Consider the following 19076-nt stretch of genomic DNA (forward strand, 5'->3'; position numbering starts at 1 on the left):
CCAGCCCCCTCAGCACTTTATTTTTAAGTTGCTTATTTAAAATATGGGTAAAATATAATAAAATACTCAAATAATTACACAAAGAATGCCACACAAATTTGATGCAATAACCAAAACTGAACTCTACTATATAGTCGCTCAAAGAATTTATTTTTCAGTTATCTTTAGCCAAAATTCAGTGTTTAAAGGTAGCTTTCATAGGTTACCAATATGAAATGTATGACTGTGTGCTGTGTGAAAATCAAATGTGTGAACAATGAGAGCTGCCTCTACTGTAGACAAGACAGAAAAGTGCATTCATGTAGTTTCAAATGATAATTCTATAAATATTTTATAGAATCATTTGCTAATTGTTTATATGGCAATGCCCATGAGCATTATGTAAATCTTACCATGATAAATTGACTACAAATGGTTACAAATAATTCATGCTTTTTCTTGATCTCTTCATTGCAGGCTCCATTCCTGCCTTAATCAGTCTATTAAAAGGTTCCAAAATAAAATTACAGTGCAAAACAGTTGGGTTATTGAGTAATATCTCCATCCACACAAGTGTAGTGCGTGCTATAGTAGATGCAGGAGGCATTCCAGCTCTGATCAACCTGCTGGTTTCTGATGAACCTGAACTACACTCTCGCTGTGCTGTCATCCTATATGATATTGCTCAACTTGAAAACAAGGATGTTATTGCCAAATATGTAAGTTCTTTTCATAGAACATCATTTTGACTGACAGACATTCCCCTTATATAGAAGCTAGAAAGAGACATACTCATGTTATTATGCAGTGGCAAAACTCTCAGGGAAGAACTCCAATCTCAACGAGGATGGTGAAGAGGAAACCTGCCACAATCCCATGAGTACCAAAAGTAAACAAGAGCAAGCACAGCGAAGGGCATGAGCTTCTGCAGAGTTGTCCAGTTCCCTGTCTGCAAGTCTCACAAGGGGACACGGTGGACCCAGATGGATGCTACCTGCACACTGGGTTTGTGTCACATCTGAAGAACCTTGAGCTTAAGAAACCTATCACTTTGGTAGTGACCAGTAAGCGAGCCTGTTCTTTGTATGGAGGGAGACATAACCACACCTTTCAAAACTGCTAGCTACATAAAAATCCTGAGGAATGGCCCAGGTGAAAGAGCTGTTACAATCTTGATACACTCACAATACAGGTAGGAGTGCAAGAGGCCCAGGGAGGACTGTTTCTCAACAAAAGTACCCGGGATGACACGGAAGGCAGGCCAAGTGCCTACTTAGCTCTAGAGGATGTGGTTGCTTCTTGCTGTTTATGAGAAGATATTACAAGAAACACTACCATTTTGGCTATTTCCATTCTGGCTGGGAAATGTCTAATTGTGTACCAGAAAGAATTAGAAGAAAATTATTTTTTGTGAACACTAAGCAATCTTCGCTATGCTATATTTCCTTACATAAAATCCATCTTATTATGTCTGCTAATGTTTTATTTAAGATCTTCTAATATCTATTTATAAGTAAGATTACTTTTATAGTTTTATTCAGGTGATACGTCTTCATTATGGATTGAGTCATTTAGCACTATAAAATGTACCCTTTTTTTAATTTTCGAGGAAGATTAGCCCTGAGCTAACATCTGCTGCCAATCCTCCTCTTTTTGCTGAGAAAGACTGGCCCTGAGCTAAGATCTGTGCCCATCTTCCTCTATTTTACATGTGGGATGCCTACCACAACATGGCTTGCCAAGCAGTGCCATGTCCGCACCTGGGATCCATGTGCACACCTGGGACCCGAACCGGCGAACCCGGGGCCACCAAAGTGGAAGGTGCAAACTTAACCGCTGTGCTACCGGCTGGCCCCTAAAATGTACCCTTTTTGTCAAGTGTAATACATCTGCCCTGAATTCCAGCTTGTCCAAAATTATGTTTGTGATCTGTTTCTTTTATGCTCTCATGTTTAATTTGGCTTTGCCCATCCTTTTCTTTTTAACTTTTCTGAGTCATTTTATTTCTTGTTGGTTGATTTGGTATCAACCATTTGGAAAATATATTAGAAATATAGACACCTCCAGACCCACTTCCCTAGTTAGTCAGTTAGTCTAATTCATTTAGATCTTATAATCTGTAATGATTCTGATAATTACCCAGAGTTAGGATAAATTTGTCCCTTGTATACAGTATATTTAAGTTTTGCTTTGTCATTCACTTTTTATTGAATATAGCTGATTTACATTTATTGATGTGACATGTTTCATCTTAGTTCTGTCATTTTTTCTTGTTGTTGTTTTGATCTTTTACTCTTTGATCAGTGTTTTCTTTCTCTTTTTTTTCTTTCTCTTTAAAGTCTGGGACTTAGACATCAATGTTACTTACCTATTTTTCCTGAGACTTGGTGTAACTTTTCAACATGCAAATTCATCTTCTTTTATTTTTGGAATGTTTTCTTGAATTCTATCTTTAAATATGTTTTTTCTCTAGTATTCTTTCAGTTCATTCATACAAGTACTTTGTGAGAGTTTACCATATGGCAGATGCTATTCTAGATGCTGGGGTTATAATAGTGAACAAAACAGCCCAAATCCCAGCCCTCGTGGAGCTTTTATTCTAGTCAGGGATAACAAGACAATAAACAAGGCAAATAAGCCAAGTATATAGTATGTTAGATGAGAATAGGTGTTAAGGAGGAAAATAAAGCAGGAAGAGGGGAGGGGGGAGCTTGGTGAAAAATACTTCACTAAGAAGTTGGCATTTGAGTACAGACCTAAAGTAGATGAGGGAGTGTGCCATGTTTTTCTGTTGGGAAGAAGTAGGCAGAAGAAATGAAGTGAATGAAAGTAAAAAAAGTAAATGAAGTGGGAATGTGCCTGGCATGTTCAAGGAATAGCAAGAAAGCAAAAGTAGCTGAGAGGAGAGAAATAGGAGACACTTCTAGCTGGGTAATGGTGGACCACATCATGTAGGGCCATGTGGGCAATTGTTAGACACCCTGGCTTTTACTCTGAGTATGTTAAGCCATTGAATGATTTTGTTCTGGGAAGTTCCATGAAGAAATTTACATCACTCTATTTTCTGTGTTGCAAGGGTGGATGCAGCAAGACTAATTAAGAAGCTAATGCAGTAATCCAAGTGACCGATAATGGTGTCTTGAAATGGGGTGGTAATAGTGGAAATGGTGAGAAGTCATCATATTCTGTATTATTTTTTGAAAATTGAGTCACCAGGATCTGTGGGAAAGCTGAAAGATCTGGAGGGAGCTCAAAAGAGACTAAGAAAGAATGGCCAGTGAGGTAAGAGGAAATCTGAAGAATCTGTTATCCTGTCAGCCTAATGAAGAAAGTGTTTCAAAGAGGAGAGAATGGTCAATAGTGTCATATGCCCTTGTAAGACCAAAGTCAAAAATTGGCCATTGAATTTATTGATTACTGAATTAACTGACCACATCTCTTTGGGAACACCAATTATTTGTGTATCGTATCACCTTTTCTTGCCTTATATAGCTATCATTTTTCTCTCTAGTCCATTTCTACTCATTGTTTCATTTTATTTCATTTTTTCTCAATCCTGTCCTCCTTGTTCCTTGCTATGTTTTTTAGCATTGTTTCTTTTTGTGTGGATTACAATTTGGCTTTTCTTTCTCTCTATATCTTTCCTGAGCTTTTCCAGCAAGTGTTTCATCTCCCCTTGTCTCAAAAAATCTTCCTTGAGCACTGGTGTCTCTCCTGTGCACTTTTGTTTTATAGAGGTGATAGCTTCATTAATTTTTTCATTGATAATAATATACCACTCTCGCTTACAATTTTCTTCTACTTTGCCACAATGTTTTTTGGATGAGCATTCTCCATCTGTCAAAAGCTTTTCCTTTTTTTTCCTTATAATATGTTCGGATAGATCCTGCTCTAGTTCCTTTTAGACCATTATCCATCTTTGAATTAGGTGAGTTCTTTCTGGTCCAGCTATTTGCAGGAAGTGTATGTGGGAAAAGGCCCAGACCCATGTTCTAGGCTAGCAAGAATATGACTTATGCCACAGGGTTGTCTGCAGGGGTCCTTTCAGCTGTACTTTTCCCTAGCCAGCCGAGACTGGTGCATAGTACCTCACAGTGTAGATTCTGTTTCCTCCACAACATGAAGTCCATCTCTTCCTTTTTACCTCTCAAATAGACTACTCCTTCCAAACATATCTTGTTGGTATGATTCCTTATTCATCTTTGCCTTCCTTAATTTTTTAAATTTATGCCAAATTGGTCCACAAAAGAGTCTGCTGCCGTCTTGCATACCCATTCCTATTGTTCCAGACAGGGAATTGTGTGTTTGTTTTTCTGCCCCTCAAAGTAGAGCCTCTCATTTTGGAAAACGGTGCTCTGCCAGCATTTCCTGTGGCCAGTGGTCGTGGAAGATCTCTCTCATCCCTGCTGGAAACTCATACACATTTATTACGATTCATCGTTAAAGATGTCTCCTAGCTTCATTGAAAATGTATGTTTCTGCTTCTTATCTTCCTTAATAGTCTCGCATTATTTCTGTTAGTAGGGAGAAATGCCATCTTTGCTCCATTTAAAATTTAAAAATTATTTGTTGTTAGTGCCATTAAGTGGATTCTGAGCAGAGTGGAACCCTGCCTGGTCTTTTTGTGCCATCCTCGCACCTTCCGGTGCTATATCAGACAATGCTCTGCTGCTGTTCTTAGGGTTTTCATGGCCAATTTTCTCAGAGTAGGTGACCAGGTCCTTCTTCCTAGTCTGTCTATTCTGGAAGCTCAGCTGAAACCTGTCCGTCATTTGAAATACCGGTGGTATTTGAAATACCGGTGGCATAGCTTTCAGCATCACAGCAACACACAGCCAACACAGTATGACAACCGACAGACAGGTGGTGTGGTTCCCTGACTGGGAAGCAACCCCTGGGGCGCAGTGGTGAGAGAGTCGGATCTTAACCCCTAGACCACTAGAGTTGGCTGGAAATTATATTCACATTTAAAAATAATATTTTGTGTTGCACAAATATAATTAGCAATTACCACTGCAATGTCTACAATGGCAAATATTTCCAAATGGGCATTGTATTCAATTGATCTTACTCAGTTGCTTCACTTTTTAGGCATTTATTAAATGTTACAGTGAACTTGCAGCTTCAATTTATTTTGGCATAAAGGAGGTTATTTTAAAATATATTTATAGGGGCTCGCCTGGTGGCACAGCGGTTAAGTTTGCACCTTCCGCTTCTGCGGCCCGGGGTTCGCCAGTTCGGATCCTGGGTGCATACATGGCACTGCTTGGCAAGCCATGCTGTGGTAGGTGTCCCACATATAAAGTAGAGGAAGATGGGCACGGATGTTAGCTCAGGGCCAGTCTTCCTCAGCAAAAAGAGGAGGATTGGAAGTAGATGTTAGCTCAGGGCTAATCTTCCTCAAAAGAAAAAAAATATATATATATATTTATAGAATACTTACCTTTATATTAAAGCATAAGATATGCTTCAAGTTATATTAGCTATCATTTAATGTGCCATATCAGTAGACACATTTGTTTGTGGGCATTCATTCTCTCCTAAATAAGCAGATATTTAAAGTAAGAAAGATTATAGACTTGTGTTTCTAAAAAAAAAATTGCACACATCTTAAATAAGTTCAATTGTAATTAATTTTTTTGTTTATTTTTAGAATGGGATCCCAGCTCTGATAAATCTCTTACAGTTCAACATAGAAAATGTGTTAGTGAATGTAATGAACTGTATACGGGTATTATGTATAGGAAACAAGGACAATCAAAGGGCAGTGAGAGACCATAAAGGCATCCAATATCTTATCACATTCTTGAGTTCTGATTCAGGTGAGCCTCTATTTCTGTATTATTTTAATGTGACCAGGTATATTAAGTGAAGAAAACACAGGTTTGGACTTGTCCTATATGAATAGATGTCCTGGATTTGTCTTAGAATGGATCTAGACACATGTAATATTACCTAAATATCTGGAACGCTTAAATTTAAACTGCTGGGCTTATAAAAGGAATTGACTCTCATAGTTTTTAAAAGATATTTAAGTAGATATTTTTATAAGTGGAAATATCAGCATGAATAATGAAAATAATGCAGTCAGTATGCCCTGGGACTCGAGTAGATGTCTCCTTGTGTGCATAATACACATATTGATCATTGGAAGCTATTTTTCACGTTCCAACAAGGACTTCAGATTAGATATTTGATCTGCTATTAGATATTTGATACCAAAATTCAAGGTCATCAGGTCATTAGGCTAATTATCAGATCCTGAAGTGCCTATCAGTACCAAGAACCCCAGAAGCTCTGAGGTCGTTTCTGCAGCCACTGCAAATGATTTGCTGGATTCTGTAAGAATTATCTCATTCCAGGGAGCATACACATAACAGTGTAAGCTTCAGATCTATGGTTTTCCCCACATTCGGAGGGATAAAAAAATGGGAGATAAGCTCATCTGTTTTTCTTCCTGCTCAGTTTATCATCTGTCTTTCTATTCCAGTTCTCTAGGAATAAATATGCAATAAATATGTTGGTTAAAATGTAAGACAAGCTTATGGATAAGGGGATTATTTCAGAGGACTTTCTTTTACTATAGAACTTCAAATTTAAGCATCTTCTAAGAACCTCTATAATGTAGTAAATCATTTGAAAGTCCTTTCCCTTCTTTACAAATTCCTAAGGTTATCTGCTCTAAGGTTCCCTCCGTTATTAACTATGCCCTACTTTATCATTTAAGAGAAGCGTTAGAGAGAGCCAGCTTGTATGCATATTTTAAGCATAGACGTTTTACTTGTTTATAATTGTTGTTTATTTTATTCTTTGTGTTTTATCTCCTTAATCAAAATTTAAAGACAGGGACTAAATTGTCCCTCTCCTTTGTCTTCCTCCCAACCTCAGATGCTTGAGCAAATCACAAATTATCGAGGCAATTTGAATAAATAAACAATAAATGAATTCATGAATCATTTCTTTTTGGGACTCTTGCCTTATCTGAAACCTAAATCAAAGTGATTTATCCTATATTGTAATTTATATTATCTTCTCACTCCAAGGAAGACAAAGAACTTAATTTTGAAAAAAATTTTAATTGTTTTTTCTCTCCATTTATAATTTATAAATCCTACACTTACAATTTTAGTGCTTTAACAAAAAAGTCTCTTGAATGTTAGCTGAGTTGTTAAGTGGTAGGGGATCATGAAAGAATTTTATTAATTCCAATATCTTCTTAACCATTCTGAACTGCTCTAAGATTTTATGCATTAAGGTAAAATGGCCCCAAAGCAGATTCACGTGCAATTTCTTGAGGCTATAGATTTGTTAACATCTCCTTAGTCTTAACCCCTCTCTCCAGGGGTTCCTCAACCTTTGCCGAGTTGGGATGGTTTTAGGGCTCTGCTTCACCCATCTTTAGCTGCTTGTTTCATAGTCTTCCACAAATGTCTGCGCACATATGCATGTTTCCATTCCTACAGTGCCTCTGACTTCGTCTTTTCTGTGGCACACAATTGTCCTGGTCTGCGTTATTAACAAAGGTTTATATGATACCGCCAGGGAAATTCAAATATTAACAGACAGCATACAGAATGTATTTCAGCTCCAAACCATCTGAGCAAAACTTAAAGAGCCCTCTATCCTTCTGAGAATGATTATTCACACATTTTGCTGCAGAAATGTGTTTTCTCCAGACTCTTTGGGTGTTATATAATATAGCATATCTACTCATTAACTTCTAAAATCTGAAAACTTTGGAATTCTGATCCCAAAAGTTTCAGATAAAGACTACCTCCGTCATTAGGCTTATTCCACCCAACTCTTAAAGTTGGAGTTCCGTGAGCGTGTATTCCGGGTCCGCAGTGTTTTTTCACACAGCACACTGTCCGTAGGCAATCTCACTAACTCTTGAGAGCTTGTTATGGTTATAATCTGTTCTTCCCAGTTCTCTATCCAAATCCCCGAGCTCTCCTCTGAGCTTTGGGGCTAGTTTGGATTATTGAGGTGCTAAGTAAAGACAGCCCTCTCCCTTTAGAATTTGGATCCATTTGATAAATAGATGCAGAAATCAAATAGAGATCAAAACTTCAGCCTTATTACTGGAAAGCTTGCTTTGAGAAAACGGCAAAAAATGCCAAAAAGAACCTAAGCCATACATTTTCAATGACTCATTCTTCAAACTAAGAAATTATTTAACTCACTATTCCTTTTACGGGAGGAATGAATAAGTTTCCCGAGAGGGAGGTGAGAGTAGGAATTGCTACTTTTTGGACCGATGCAGGAATATGCGGTAAAAGAACGGTTCCTCCAACACTCTTAATTTTGTCAACCTATCGTGCTTCACAGCGTTCCAAGTATTACTAGAGTGATCTATCTAAAATGCAAAGTTGGTCATATCTTCCCCTCCTTTAAATTATTCAGTGACTCCTTATCCCCCAAGATAACATCCAGATTTCTAGCATTGCCTATAAGCCCTTCTAACCTTCCTACTGCAAAAGGAAATGACCTGCCTATCACTTCCTTCCTCTCTTATTTTACTCTCAAGTAATATTGAACTTATTGCTATTTTCTATTTCTGGCCTTTGAGCTTGCTCCACAAGGTTAAGAACTTTATATTGTTGGTTGGCCACTGTCTCTCAGTGCCTAGGACAGTGCCTGGCATGTAGTAGCTACTCAATAAAATATTTGCTGAATAAATAAATAATTGAATGAGGAAAATATTCACAATAAATAATTAATATATTTGATATAAAGTAGGTATATAGATTGATATGAACAGTAAGGCCTTAATAGATAGTTGATCTGAATAGATAGTCTATGAGAGAACAAATGCTAGATTTAGAGAGTCTGGCTGCTTGAATCTAAAAACACCTTTTTTAGCCAGCCCTGATGGCCTAGCAGTCGAAATTCAGCTTGCTCTGCTTCAGTTCCTTGGGTTTGGTTCCTGGGCACAGAACCACACCACTTGTCTGTCGGTGGCGGAGATGTGGCGGTGGCTCACATAGAAGAACCAGAAGGACTTTCAACTATAAACAGCTATGTCCTGGGCCTTTGAGGGGGGAGGGGGGAAGGAAGGAAGGGGAAAAAAAAAGGAGGGAGATTGGCAACAGATGTTAGCTTAGGGCAAATCTTCCCTGCAAAAAAATTAAAATAAAATAAAAACACCTTTTTTTTATAGTTTTGACTTTTGGAAACATATTGCTGTCTTACATTTAAAAAAAAACATTAATTCTACAAGGCCACAAGGGGGCAACTAAAATTAAAAACAAACAGAAACAAATGAACCCAATTGTATTTAAATGAAGTAGATAACTAGATTTAAAAAAAAAATACAAATAACTTTTGAACACAGTGCTTTTCTATATTTCCTCAGTCTAGGGGAGAAAAAAAAAACTGCAAGCATATCTTGAATTCTTCTTATTAGATTTGTATTTCATACTGATATGAGTGAAATAGCTCTGAACCTGTGTTATAACAAATGAAATGTTATGAACAAATGAATAATGTGTTGATATTATTGGGTTCTCACTGTGAAAATGTACAGAATATGGGAAGGTAATAAAGAATCCTGTGGGGTTGGACTGGAATTGGAAAATTGGAAATCTATGTTTTCCTAGACTTGTCTGCTAAGAGAGTCTAGAAGCAGTCATACTCCAGAAGCAATGAACACACTTAGTACCCAAATCTTGATTTCTAAATACCATTCCTCATTAAAAGAAACCAGAGCTTCTTGGAGAAATGATTGATTCCAGGGCTGGGGCAGAGCAGGTATGTGGTGAGTCTGAAACATCATATTATGACAGAAATTAAGAAAATGCTAAAAAAAAAAAAAAACCCTGATGGAGGTATATCTAAAGGACACATGGGCCAACTTGAAGGACTCCACTGGCCCTTCAAGTTGCACAGTCTTGGACACTGGCCAAATCTTGGGCAATTTGAGTATCAATACAAATAAGGAAATTAATGGATTGTAACTCATTGAATAAAACAGAAATCCAAGAGCTCATATGGATAATTAGATAAACAAGAAAATAAATAGGAAAGTAGGGAGAGCTCTTCTTTATAGTAGAACGCCACCTGACAAATGTGAAGGGAGTGGTAGATTTGGAAAATTGATATTTTGCAAATATCCTAGTAAAGATTGGTTTGAGCAAAAATTGTTAATTGTTGGTATATCTTAGAGGCGTTCTCTGATTTATTTTTGTAACTTTTCTGTAAGTTTTAAAGAGAACAAATGCAGCTGGTTAATAAGCATATATGAAAATGTTCAGACTTGCCAGTAATCCAAAATACAAAATAAAATGGCACCATTTTTTGCCTATCAAATTAGTAAAATTTATTTATATATTTATTCTTAATGATAATATTTATACTTGAAAAGATACAGTAACATTGATACTCTCATACTCTGATTATGGAGGGGTAATATGCTATTATCATTTTTGGAAAGCAACTTACTGAGGTGTATTAAGTTATTACAGTAACCCCTAGGACTCCATACTAAGGGAAAAAGAATACAGACAGGAAGGAATGCCTTATGTGCCAAGATTTCTCCTAAGCATTGTTTAAAATAGTGAAAAGTTGAGAAACAACATATATTTTTAAAAATGTGAATGGCTAAGGAAATGTGGTACACCCGTTAATGGAATATTTAGGAGACAGTGATGTTCATAAAACGTGGGAAAGTGTTTTACTGGTAAATTGAAACACAGGATATTGTGTTTATAGTACAACTATACTAAATATGTCTATGACACTATCTAAATCTATAGTCATAAAAAATAGTGTGTGAGATTAAATGAAATGTTTGTGTTTGAGTGGTGAGAATCTGGACAGTTTTATTTATTTTTTCTATATTTTCTAAATTTTCTATAAACTCCATAAATTTGATCTTATAATATGGGAGACTAGTGATAATAGTCTTTTTAGAGATTTATTTAACTGGTTCTTGAATTCATTTGAAGACATGTTGAAGGCTGTATCTTCCGCTACAATTGCTGAGGTTGCACGTGACAATAAGGATGTTCAGAATGCTATGGCTATGGAAGGAGCCATCCCTCCTCTGGTGGCTCTCTTCCAAGGGAAACAACTTTGTGTCCAAGTGAAGGGTGCGATGGCTGTGGAATCACTGGCAAGTCACAATCCTTCTATACAGAGAGCATTTCTGGAAAAATCGTTAAGTAAATATCTTTTAAAACTCCTCAAGGTAGGAATTTTATGTTTACTTGTCATTATTCTTAGATCAAATATTCAATATTGAATTTAGTTAAGTGAAAAGAAAGCTAAACCAATTCTAGAATAAACATTTTGTAAAACACGCATTCCTACAGTGTTCACTAAATGCTCATTGAATGAATGGAATATATTTCTTCAATAGGCATTTCAAATAGATGTGAAGGAACAAGGAGCTGTAGCACTTTGGGCCTTGGCAGGACAAACACTGAAACAACAAAAGTATATGGCAGAACAGATTGGATACAACTTTATAATAAATATGCTTTTGTCACCATCAGCGAAAATGCAGTATGTTGGTAAGTTATTTTCTATGCATAAATCTGCATAATATAGAAAGGGCATTGGAGTATCAGACGTGTTTCTTGCTTTTCTTTACCAGGAGGTGAAGCAGTCATAGCTCTAAGTAAGGACAGCAGGATGCATCAAAATCAAATATGTGAAGGGAATGGAATTTCACCATTGGTTCGCTTACTAAGGATTAGTAAGATAGCTGAAGGCACACTTCTGAGTGTCATCAGAGCAGTGGGATCCATTTGTATTGGTTTGTAAATTTATTCTCAATTTTTAAAATATTAATAAGATATTTCTCTTCCCCTCTATCCCCACTGTTAGAGCCCTAAACCATATTTAATCTATAAAAGGCTATTATATATATTTTTTCTTTCTCCAAGATCTGAATGGGTAAAAGTGGTGTAATTAAGAATTTTATAGCGATCTTACTCTTGAACTCTGGTTAGAAAGGGAAATGAGGACAGTGAACCTTGGCTATTTTTACTTAAAATCTCATTTTTTAAGTTTAAGAGAAAAATATTTCTTCTTTTGAATCTCAAGAATGATATGTTTTTGAACATACAGAAGATTTTCTAATGCTGGGGTACATTTTTTTTTTTTAAAGATTGGCACCTGGGCTAACAACTGTTGCCAATCTTCCTCTTTTTTTCTTTTTTTTTTTTTTTAAGGATTGGCACCTGGGCTAACAACTGTTGCCAATCTTTTCTTTTTTTTTTCTGCTTTATCTCCCCAACCCCCTCCCTCCCCCCCCCCGCACACAGTTGTATATCTTAGTTGCTGGTCCTTCTAGTTGTGGGATGTGGGACGCTGCCTCAACGTGGCATGATGAGCAGTGCCATGTCCGCGCCCAGGATCCGAACCCTGGGCGGCTGCAGCGGAGCGCGCGAACTTAACCACTCGGCCACAGAGCCGGCCCCCATTTTTTAATTCTAGTCTTTCTTTAATGATTCTTTGTTTACCAAGTGACCACTAAGGCTAGTCGTTTCTTTCATGGCAAAGGAATTAACATTTTGGGATATCTGAAAAATGTGGAATTTTCAGTGATTGACCTACCAAAAATAAAAATTTGTGTTCTTTGCTGACCTTCATGAATGTATAGGGCTAATTGTAGACTGCTTCTTATAGACAAGAGAAAAAAAATCTTTATTTCTAGTTCATTGTATTTTCTCAAAAACTAGTCTAGCTGGATAAAGAATGTAGGAATTTGTTCCAAAAAAATTTTTTTCCCTCCTTGCTTGAAAAAGCTACTTTGCAGAAATTCATTAACTGTACCAAGGCAATCAGTCAGATAAAAGAATGTTTCTTTTTTTTAGCCAGATGTTACAGTATAAATTATAGATATTTCTAAAATTCTAGTAAATGATAACATATACACAAAGATACCTGATATATATGTATGTATGTGTGTGTATTCAATTTCTTCTCATTAGTTCACTCAAAGCTGTCCACATTTGCTGTAGACAAGGGGTTCTCTGGTAGAATTACAGAACAAAACTCTTGCTTTCAAATTCACCAGCTTAGAATGTTGCACAAGCACACATCCCTTTCTTTTTCTTCCTCATCATGTTCATGTTTTCTTCAACTTTCTTGAACATATGAGCATGTTTAAAATAGCTGTTTTAACATCCCTGTAGCTAGCTCCTGCATCTCTGTCATTTCTGGGTCTCTTTCTATTGGTTGTTTTTTTTTCTGATTATGAATCATATTTTCCTGATTTTTTGCATGCCTAGAATTTTTTAAATGTTGGGGTTTTTTTAGCTTTATTGACATATAATTTACATGTAATTAAATAGTTAAATAAAATAAGCAAGAATAAAATATAAAAAAACATTGAAGGGTACAGTTTGCTGAGTTTTGACATATGTATTCAGCTGTGACACCATAACCAATTAAAAAATGAATATAATCATCACTCCCAAAGGTTTCATTGTGTCCCTTTGTAATCCCTCCCTCTTTGCACGTCTACCCCCAAATAACCACTGATCTGTTTTCTATCACTATAGATTACCTGCATTGTCTAGAATTTTAAGTAAATGGGATTATACCGATGTACTCTTTTTTCTTCTTTCACTTAGCCTAGTTATTTTGATATTCATCCATATTATTGTGTGTATCAATAGCTCACTTCTCTTTTAATGCTGAGTAGTATTCCATTGTATGGTGTGATGGTTAATTTTATACCTTATGATATATATATACATACATATGTATCCTGTTGGTTCTGTTTCTCTGGAAAACCCTAATAAATATGAATATATATGACTTGTTTATCCATGCATACACTGCTGGACATTTAGATTGTTTCCAATTTCTTGCTGTTATAAACTTTTATGAACATTTGAGTACAAGTCTTCATATATACCCATGTTTTTATTTCTCCTGGCTAAATACCTATTAGTAGGATTGCTGGGTCATATGGCAGATGTATGTTTGACTTTTAAAGAAAATGCCAGACTATTTTTCAAAGCAGTGTTACCACTTTGTGTTCCTACCAACAGTATAAAAGAGGTCCAGTAGCTTCAGATCCTTGTCAACACTTAGTATTATAATTTTAGCCATTCTAGTGGATGTGTAGTAAATGTCATTGTAGTTTTAATTTATATTTTCCTAATGATTAATCATCTAGAGTATCTTTCCATGTACTTATTTGTCATTGTATATCTTCTTTGGTAAAATGTCTGTTTGACATTTTGCCCATTTTTTAAATTGCGTTGTCTTATTGAGTTGTAAGCATTCTTTATATATTCTAGATATAAGTCTTTTGTTAGATATGTGTTTTGCAAATATTTTCTCCTAGTTTATGGTATGTCTTTCCATTTCTGTAACGGGGTCTTTTGAAGAGCAAATGTTTTTAATTTTGATGAAGTTCAATTTATTGATTTTTAATTTTTTTTAGTTTTTTGGTTTTGTGTCCTTTTTAAGAAACTTCTGCCAAATGCCAGATCATGAAGGTTTTCTGTTTTCCTCTATATTTAGATATGTGATCAATTCTGAGTTAATTTTTGCATATGACTGAGATTCTTTTTTTTTTTTTTTTTTTTTGCATATGGCTATCCAATTACTTCAGCACCATTTATTGAAGAGATTATCTTTTCCTCCATTGAATTACCTAGGTTCTTTTGTCCAAATTAATTGACTAGCTATTTGTGAATCTCTCTCTGGACTCTACTATTCTAGTTACCTATATGTCTATCTTTATGCTATACTCACTGTCTTAATTACTATAGGTTTACAATAAATCTTGAAAGCAGGTAGTATAAGTCCTTCAACCTTACTATTCTTCTTCGAAGCTGTTTTGGCTATTCCAGGTCCTTTGTATTTCCATATTATTTTAAAAATTAGCCTGTCAACTTCTGAAAAATATCTCCTGTTATTTTGATTGGAATTGCATGAAATCTATAAATAAATTTAGGGAGAACAGACATCCCAATAATATCAAGTCTTCCAACTCATAAACATGTTATATCTCTCTACTTATTTAGGTCTTCTTTAATATCTCTCAGCAAAATTTTATAGTTTTCAATATACAATTTTTGCACATATTTTGTCAATTTTATCTTAGGTATTTCATATTTTAAAATCATGCATAAGAAATTTTGATTAAATGCTGGACATTGTGAGTTTTAATTTGACAGATGCTGTTTCTTATTTTCCTTGAAAGAGAGTTAGGCTCTGTTCTGGCAGGCACTCTCCCTGGGATCAACTTGATCCTTTTGCAGTTTGATCCTTCTGCAGTAGCTTTTAAAGTTTGGTAGGACAAGTCTAGGGCAGACTTTACTCTGGAACTAACTAAATCTCACTGTTAAAAAGATGATACCTTTCCGAGGTCTCGATCCTTTGTATAGCCCCTTGTGTTATAAGGTATCTACATTCTGGCCAGTAGGAACACAAACCATCTCTAGCCCTGTGTGGGCTCTGAGAACTGTTCAGCCTACTGCTTGTAGTGGTTCTTTTCCCAACTTAATGGAGTTTCATCCCATTATTAACGTGAAGATTCAGTCAGAGATTTGAAGGTATTTTCCTTATACCACCACCATCATCATTATCGTAAACATTATTATTAAAAACACTCATTTTTTTTGACCCCACCTCTGGCACATTCACCCGTTGAAATCTCCCTACGTATCCTTTTCCCACCTACTCTGAAGTAAGCACTCCTTCTTCGGCACTTCAATTGTACTTTTCTATACCTCTGTTAAAGCACTTATTGCACGGTATTGAAATCATGTATTTAAATAGTTGCTTCCCCTAGAGAATATAAACTCCTTGAGGGCAGAGATTCTAATTCCTCTTTTTAGCCCTACTTCCTACCTCAGTGCCTGGTGCTTTAGGCATTCAATACCTGTCAGCTGAATGAAGAATATTCATGTAATCAGTGTTTGTGTGCATCGCCAGGTAGCCAGCAAGGGAGTAGGGAACAAGGGAAACAAAAGTGTTCTTTGCTCCCACTTTCTTCAAACTTCCCCAGATCAGAAGTAGGTGGCTTCTCTTCATTATTCATAGAGAGGCCCAATCTTGTATTTATATTTAAGTACATATACCCACTGTACTTATGTTGTGACATTTCTTGGCAATAGAACAGAATTAAACATTAAAATTAAAATTGGTCATACATATCCACTAGAGAGAGATGACAACGTTTCTTCATTGAGATTAGGCCTACAATTTAAAGTAGTACATTATAAAAAGAGACAGTAAGATTATCTTTTTAGTATGTTCATTTAAGGAATCCAGAAATTTTAACCAGGTGATTTGATCTAGTCATTTTTATAAAAATAAAGTTTCTATGGAAAACAATAGAAATTATAAATTTAAGTACTTGCACATAATAATTCTTCAATAAATGATAGCTATTATATTGTTATTCCTCGATAGTCTGGCGTTTCTAATTTCCTTGTTTTGAGACTATTAGAAAACCATTCATACTACTTTTTTTTTTTGAAGATTGGCACCTGAGTGAACATCTGTTGCCAATCTTCTTTTTTTTTCCTTCTTCTTCTTCTTCTTCTTCTCCTCAAAGCCCCCCAGTACATAGTTGTATGTTCTAGTTATAGGTTCTTCTCATTATGCTACGTGGGATGCCACCTCAGCATGGCCTGATGAGTGGTGCCATGTCTGCACCCAGGATCCAAACAGGCCTAAGTGGAGCGTGCGACCTTAACCACTCGGCCATGGGGCCGGCCTCGCATCCATACTTCTAACAGTAAATTTTCCATGTTTATTCACTTTGCCTTTGAAAAATTAATTCAGGTAAAATAGTGTCGATATAGCATTTCCTTTTGCAATTTACTAAGCATATTACGCTTGACACTTTATCAACCAAAAATATCAAAAACAACCAAAAATAACTTTACCATTTCCAAGATGGAAAAAAATATTACCTGATTGACATGTGAATTCTTACAGGTGTTGCCCACACAAGCAATCCCACTAGTCAACAATTTGTTGTAGAGGAAAATGCCTTTCCAGTACTTATTCAACTACTGAGAAATCACCCTTCTCCTAACATTAAGGTATATATAAGGTTTTAAGGTTTTGTTCTGATACAGGAAAAACTAACAGAAATATCTTTTTAAGAATAATTGTTTCTTTATGCAAATTCACAAGTATAAAAAATATTTAATCTTTTAAACAAAATCTTAGAAGTTTTAAGCAAAAAAGCTGCTACAATGATAGTAGTAAATTTTATTAAAATATGATTTCTTCAAATATAGTAATAAAGTCTTATGTCCTTACTTATCAAACACGTTTTATTTCTCAGATATTTGATTATTCACAGAATTTCTTCCAGGTATTGGTTGCTAAAACTGGGTGCGGATAACGAGGATGTGTGATTTATGTAGCAACACTTGTCAAATGTAAGGGAATCCTGACAGCGCTACACCATCAAAACAGCCCTGCCTTCTACCAAGCAGCCTGTGTTGGCTGGCAGCGATAGTTTTCTCAAGGGTGGACATTACAAAGAATTACTGTGACTTGTTGAAGAGTCCTTCACTCTTCCATTTACTTCTAGTAAAATGTCTTTAACAAAATGACATTCACATCTATTCAAATCCTTTTACCAAGGCTTTGGAAATTCAGGACATCTACAGTTAGCCAGGCAGGAAATTATAACAATAAAAAATAAATTTTCTCTTCAGAATTTAATATAGGTTCTGTTGGAAATGAGAAAATAGAAATAACATGGGAGGAAAATATGTAAGTAAACATAGCATTATTTCTTTTAAGGAATATCTTTGTTACATAAAAGATGTCATACATTATGTGGTTTTTCTGCCTGTGAAAGAGATTATTTTATTACAGGAGTTGATTAAGGAAACAAAAGGAAGGAGCATATGCTAGCAATTTTTTTGGCTTGAATTATATGTAAAAACTACACTGACTTTGAAAGTACAAGTAAATTTCATAAGACTATGGAAAATGCTACGTAAAAATACATTTTTATTTTAAAATGCACATTTTGATGGCAAAAGTTTACTTCACTTGCATCCACCTATATTTCAGTATGTTTTCACTGAGTTCTTAAACTTGTTAGAACATAGATACGTTTCAATACTTTTCTTCAAATAAGATTCCCTACTAAACAAAATATTTTTGCAATAATAATGCTTTTCAAATTCATAACATTTTACATAGAAATGCATAACGTAGTACTTAAAAAAACTTATCTGTTGAGTCCCAATAGTAAACAAGTTTCATTTACTCCTCGAAGGACTTAGAATGTGCATTAATGACTCCAGAACTACGTGAGGGAAAGCACTCTTCAGTCCTACTCTCCAATGCTTTGCTTCAGTTCATAGGCGTCCCATTAAAGCCTTACAACTCAGTGGTCAGCAGCTAACAAGATGTTCACAAGACCTTCTTAACCCATGACAGGGAATTAAAAAATAATTTTTTTAGATGTGGAAGGGATACAACTATGCACTTCAGATAATACATAGATAATACCTCACATGTCCTGCTGGGCCTGGCTGCCTCCCCCCATGCCCTCAGATGCAGCTGTGTGGTTGTGCTGGCACACAGAAGGATATTTTCCCAACTGTTAAAAATTATAAGGGACACTCCTCCAGAAGTTGTGTCACTCTAAATATTAGTCAGAGAATTGGAATCAATGCATTTTTTTTTTGGTGAGGAAGATTCACCCTGAGCTAACATCTGTGCCAGTCTTCCTCTATTTTGTATGTGGGATGCCTCCACAGCATGGCTGATGAGCGGTGTAGGTCTGCACCTGGAATGTGAACTTGCGAATGTGCGTCACTAAAGCGAAGTGTGCGGAACTTTAACCACTCGGTCACAGGGCCAGCCTCCCTCAATGGATTTTATAGTGTCTTGGAATTAGAATATCCCATATAAATGTTTGTATAAAGAAATATGTCATTTGATAAACCATGGGTGAAAAATAAATTAATTTCTGAAAACTACATATTTAGGTTGAAGTGGCATTTTCCCTGGCATGCATTGTCCTAAGGAATGATGTGTTACAGAAAGAATTACAAGAAAATGAAGGATTTAAGTATGCTGATGTCCTTTATCTTCTTCACTCACAAGATAAGGTAATACGTTTACAAAATGTTAAAGCTCATTTAGAA

The 19076-nt window shown here is 35.8% G+C and overlaps 1 protein-coding gene across 1 annotated transcript in view; it reads left to right on the forward strand.

Moving 5' to 3' along the window:
* ANKAR (ankyrin and armadillo repeat containing) overlaps positions 1-19076 on the forward strand; it is a 65604-nt gene that overhangs the window by 34159 nt on the left and 12369 nt on the right. The window contains exons 12-18 of the mRNA XM_014852923.3: positions 457-698; positions 5633-5801; positions 10926-11167; positions 11339-11492; positions 11576-11737; positions 16894-17000; positions 18918-19040. Coding sequence (XP_014708409.1) covers positions 457-698; positions 5633-5801; positions 10926-11167; positions 11339-11492; positions 11576-11737; positions 16894-17000; positions 18918-19040 — 1199 coding nt within the window. The remainder of the gene's footprint in view (positions 1-456; positions 699-5632; positions 5802-10925; positions 11168-11338; positions 11493-11575; positions 11738-16893; positions 17001-18917; positions 19041-19076) is intronic.

The sequence above is a fragment of the Equus asinus genome, chromosome 4, assembly GCF_041296235.1.
Source record: "Equus asinus isolate D_3611 breed Donkey chromosome 4, EquAss-T2T_v2, whole genome shotgun sequence".
Classification (NCBI taxonomy): Eukaryota; Metazoa; Chordata; class Mammalia; order Perissodactyla; family Equidae; genus Equus; species Equus asinus.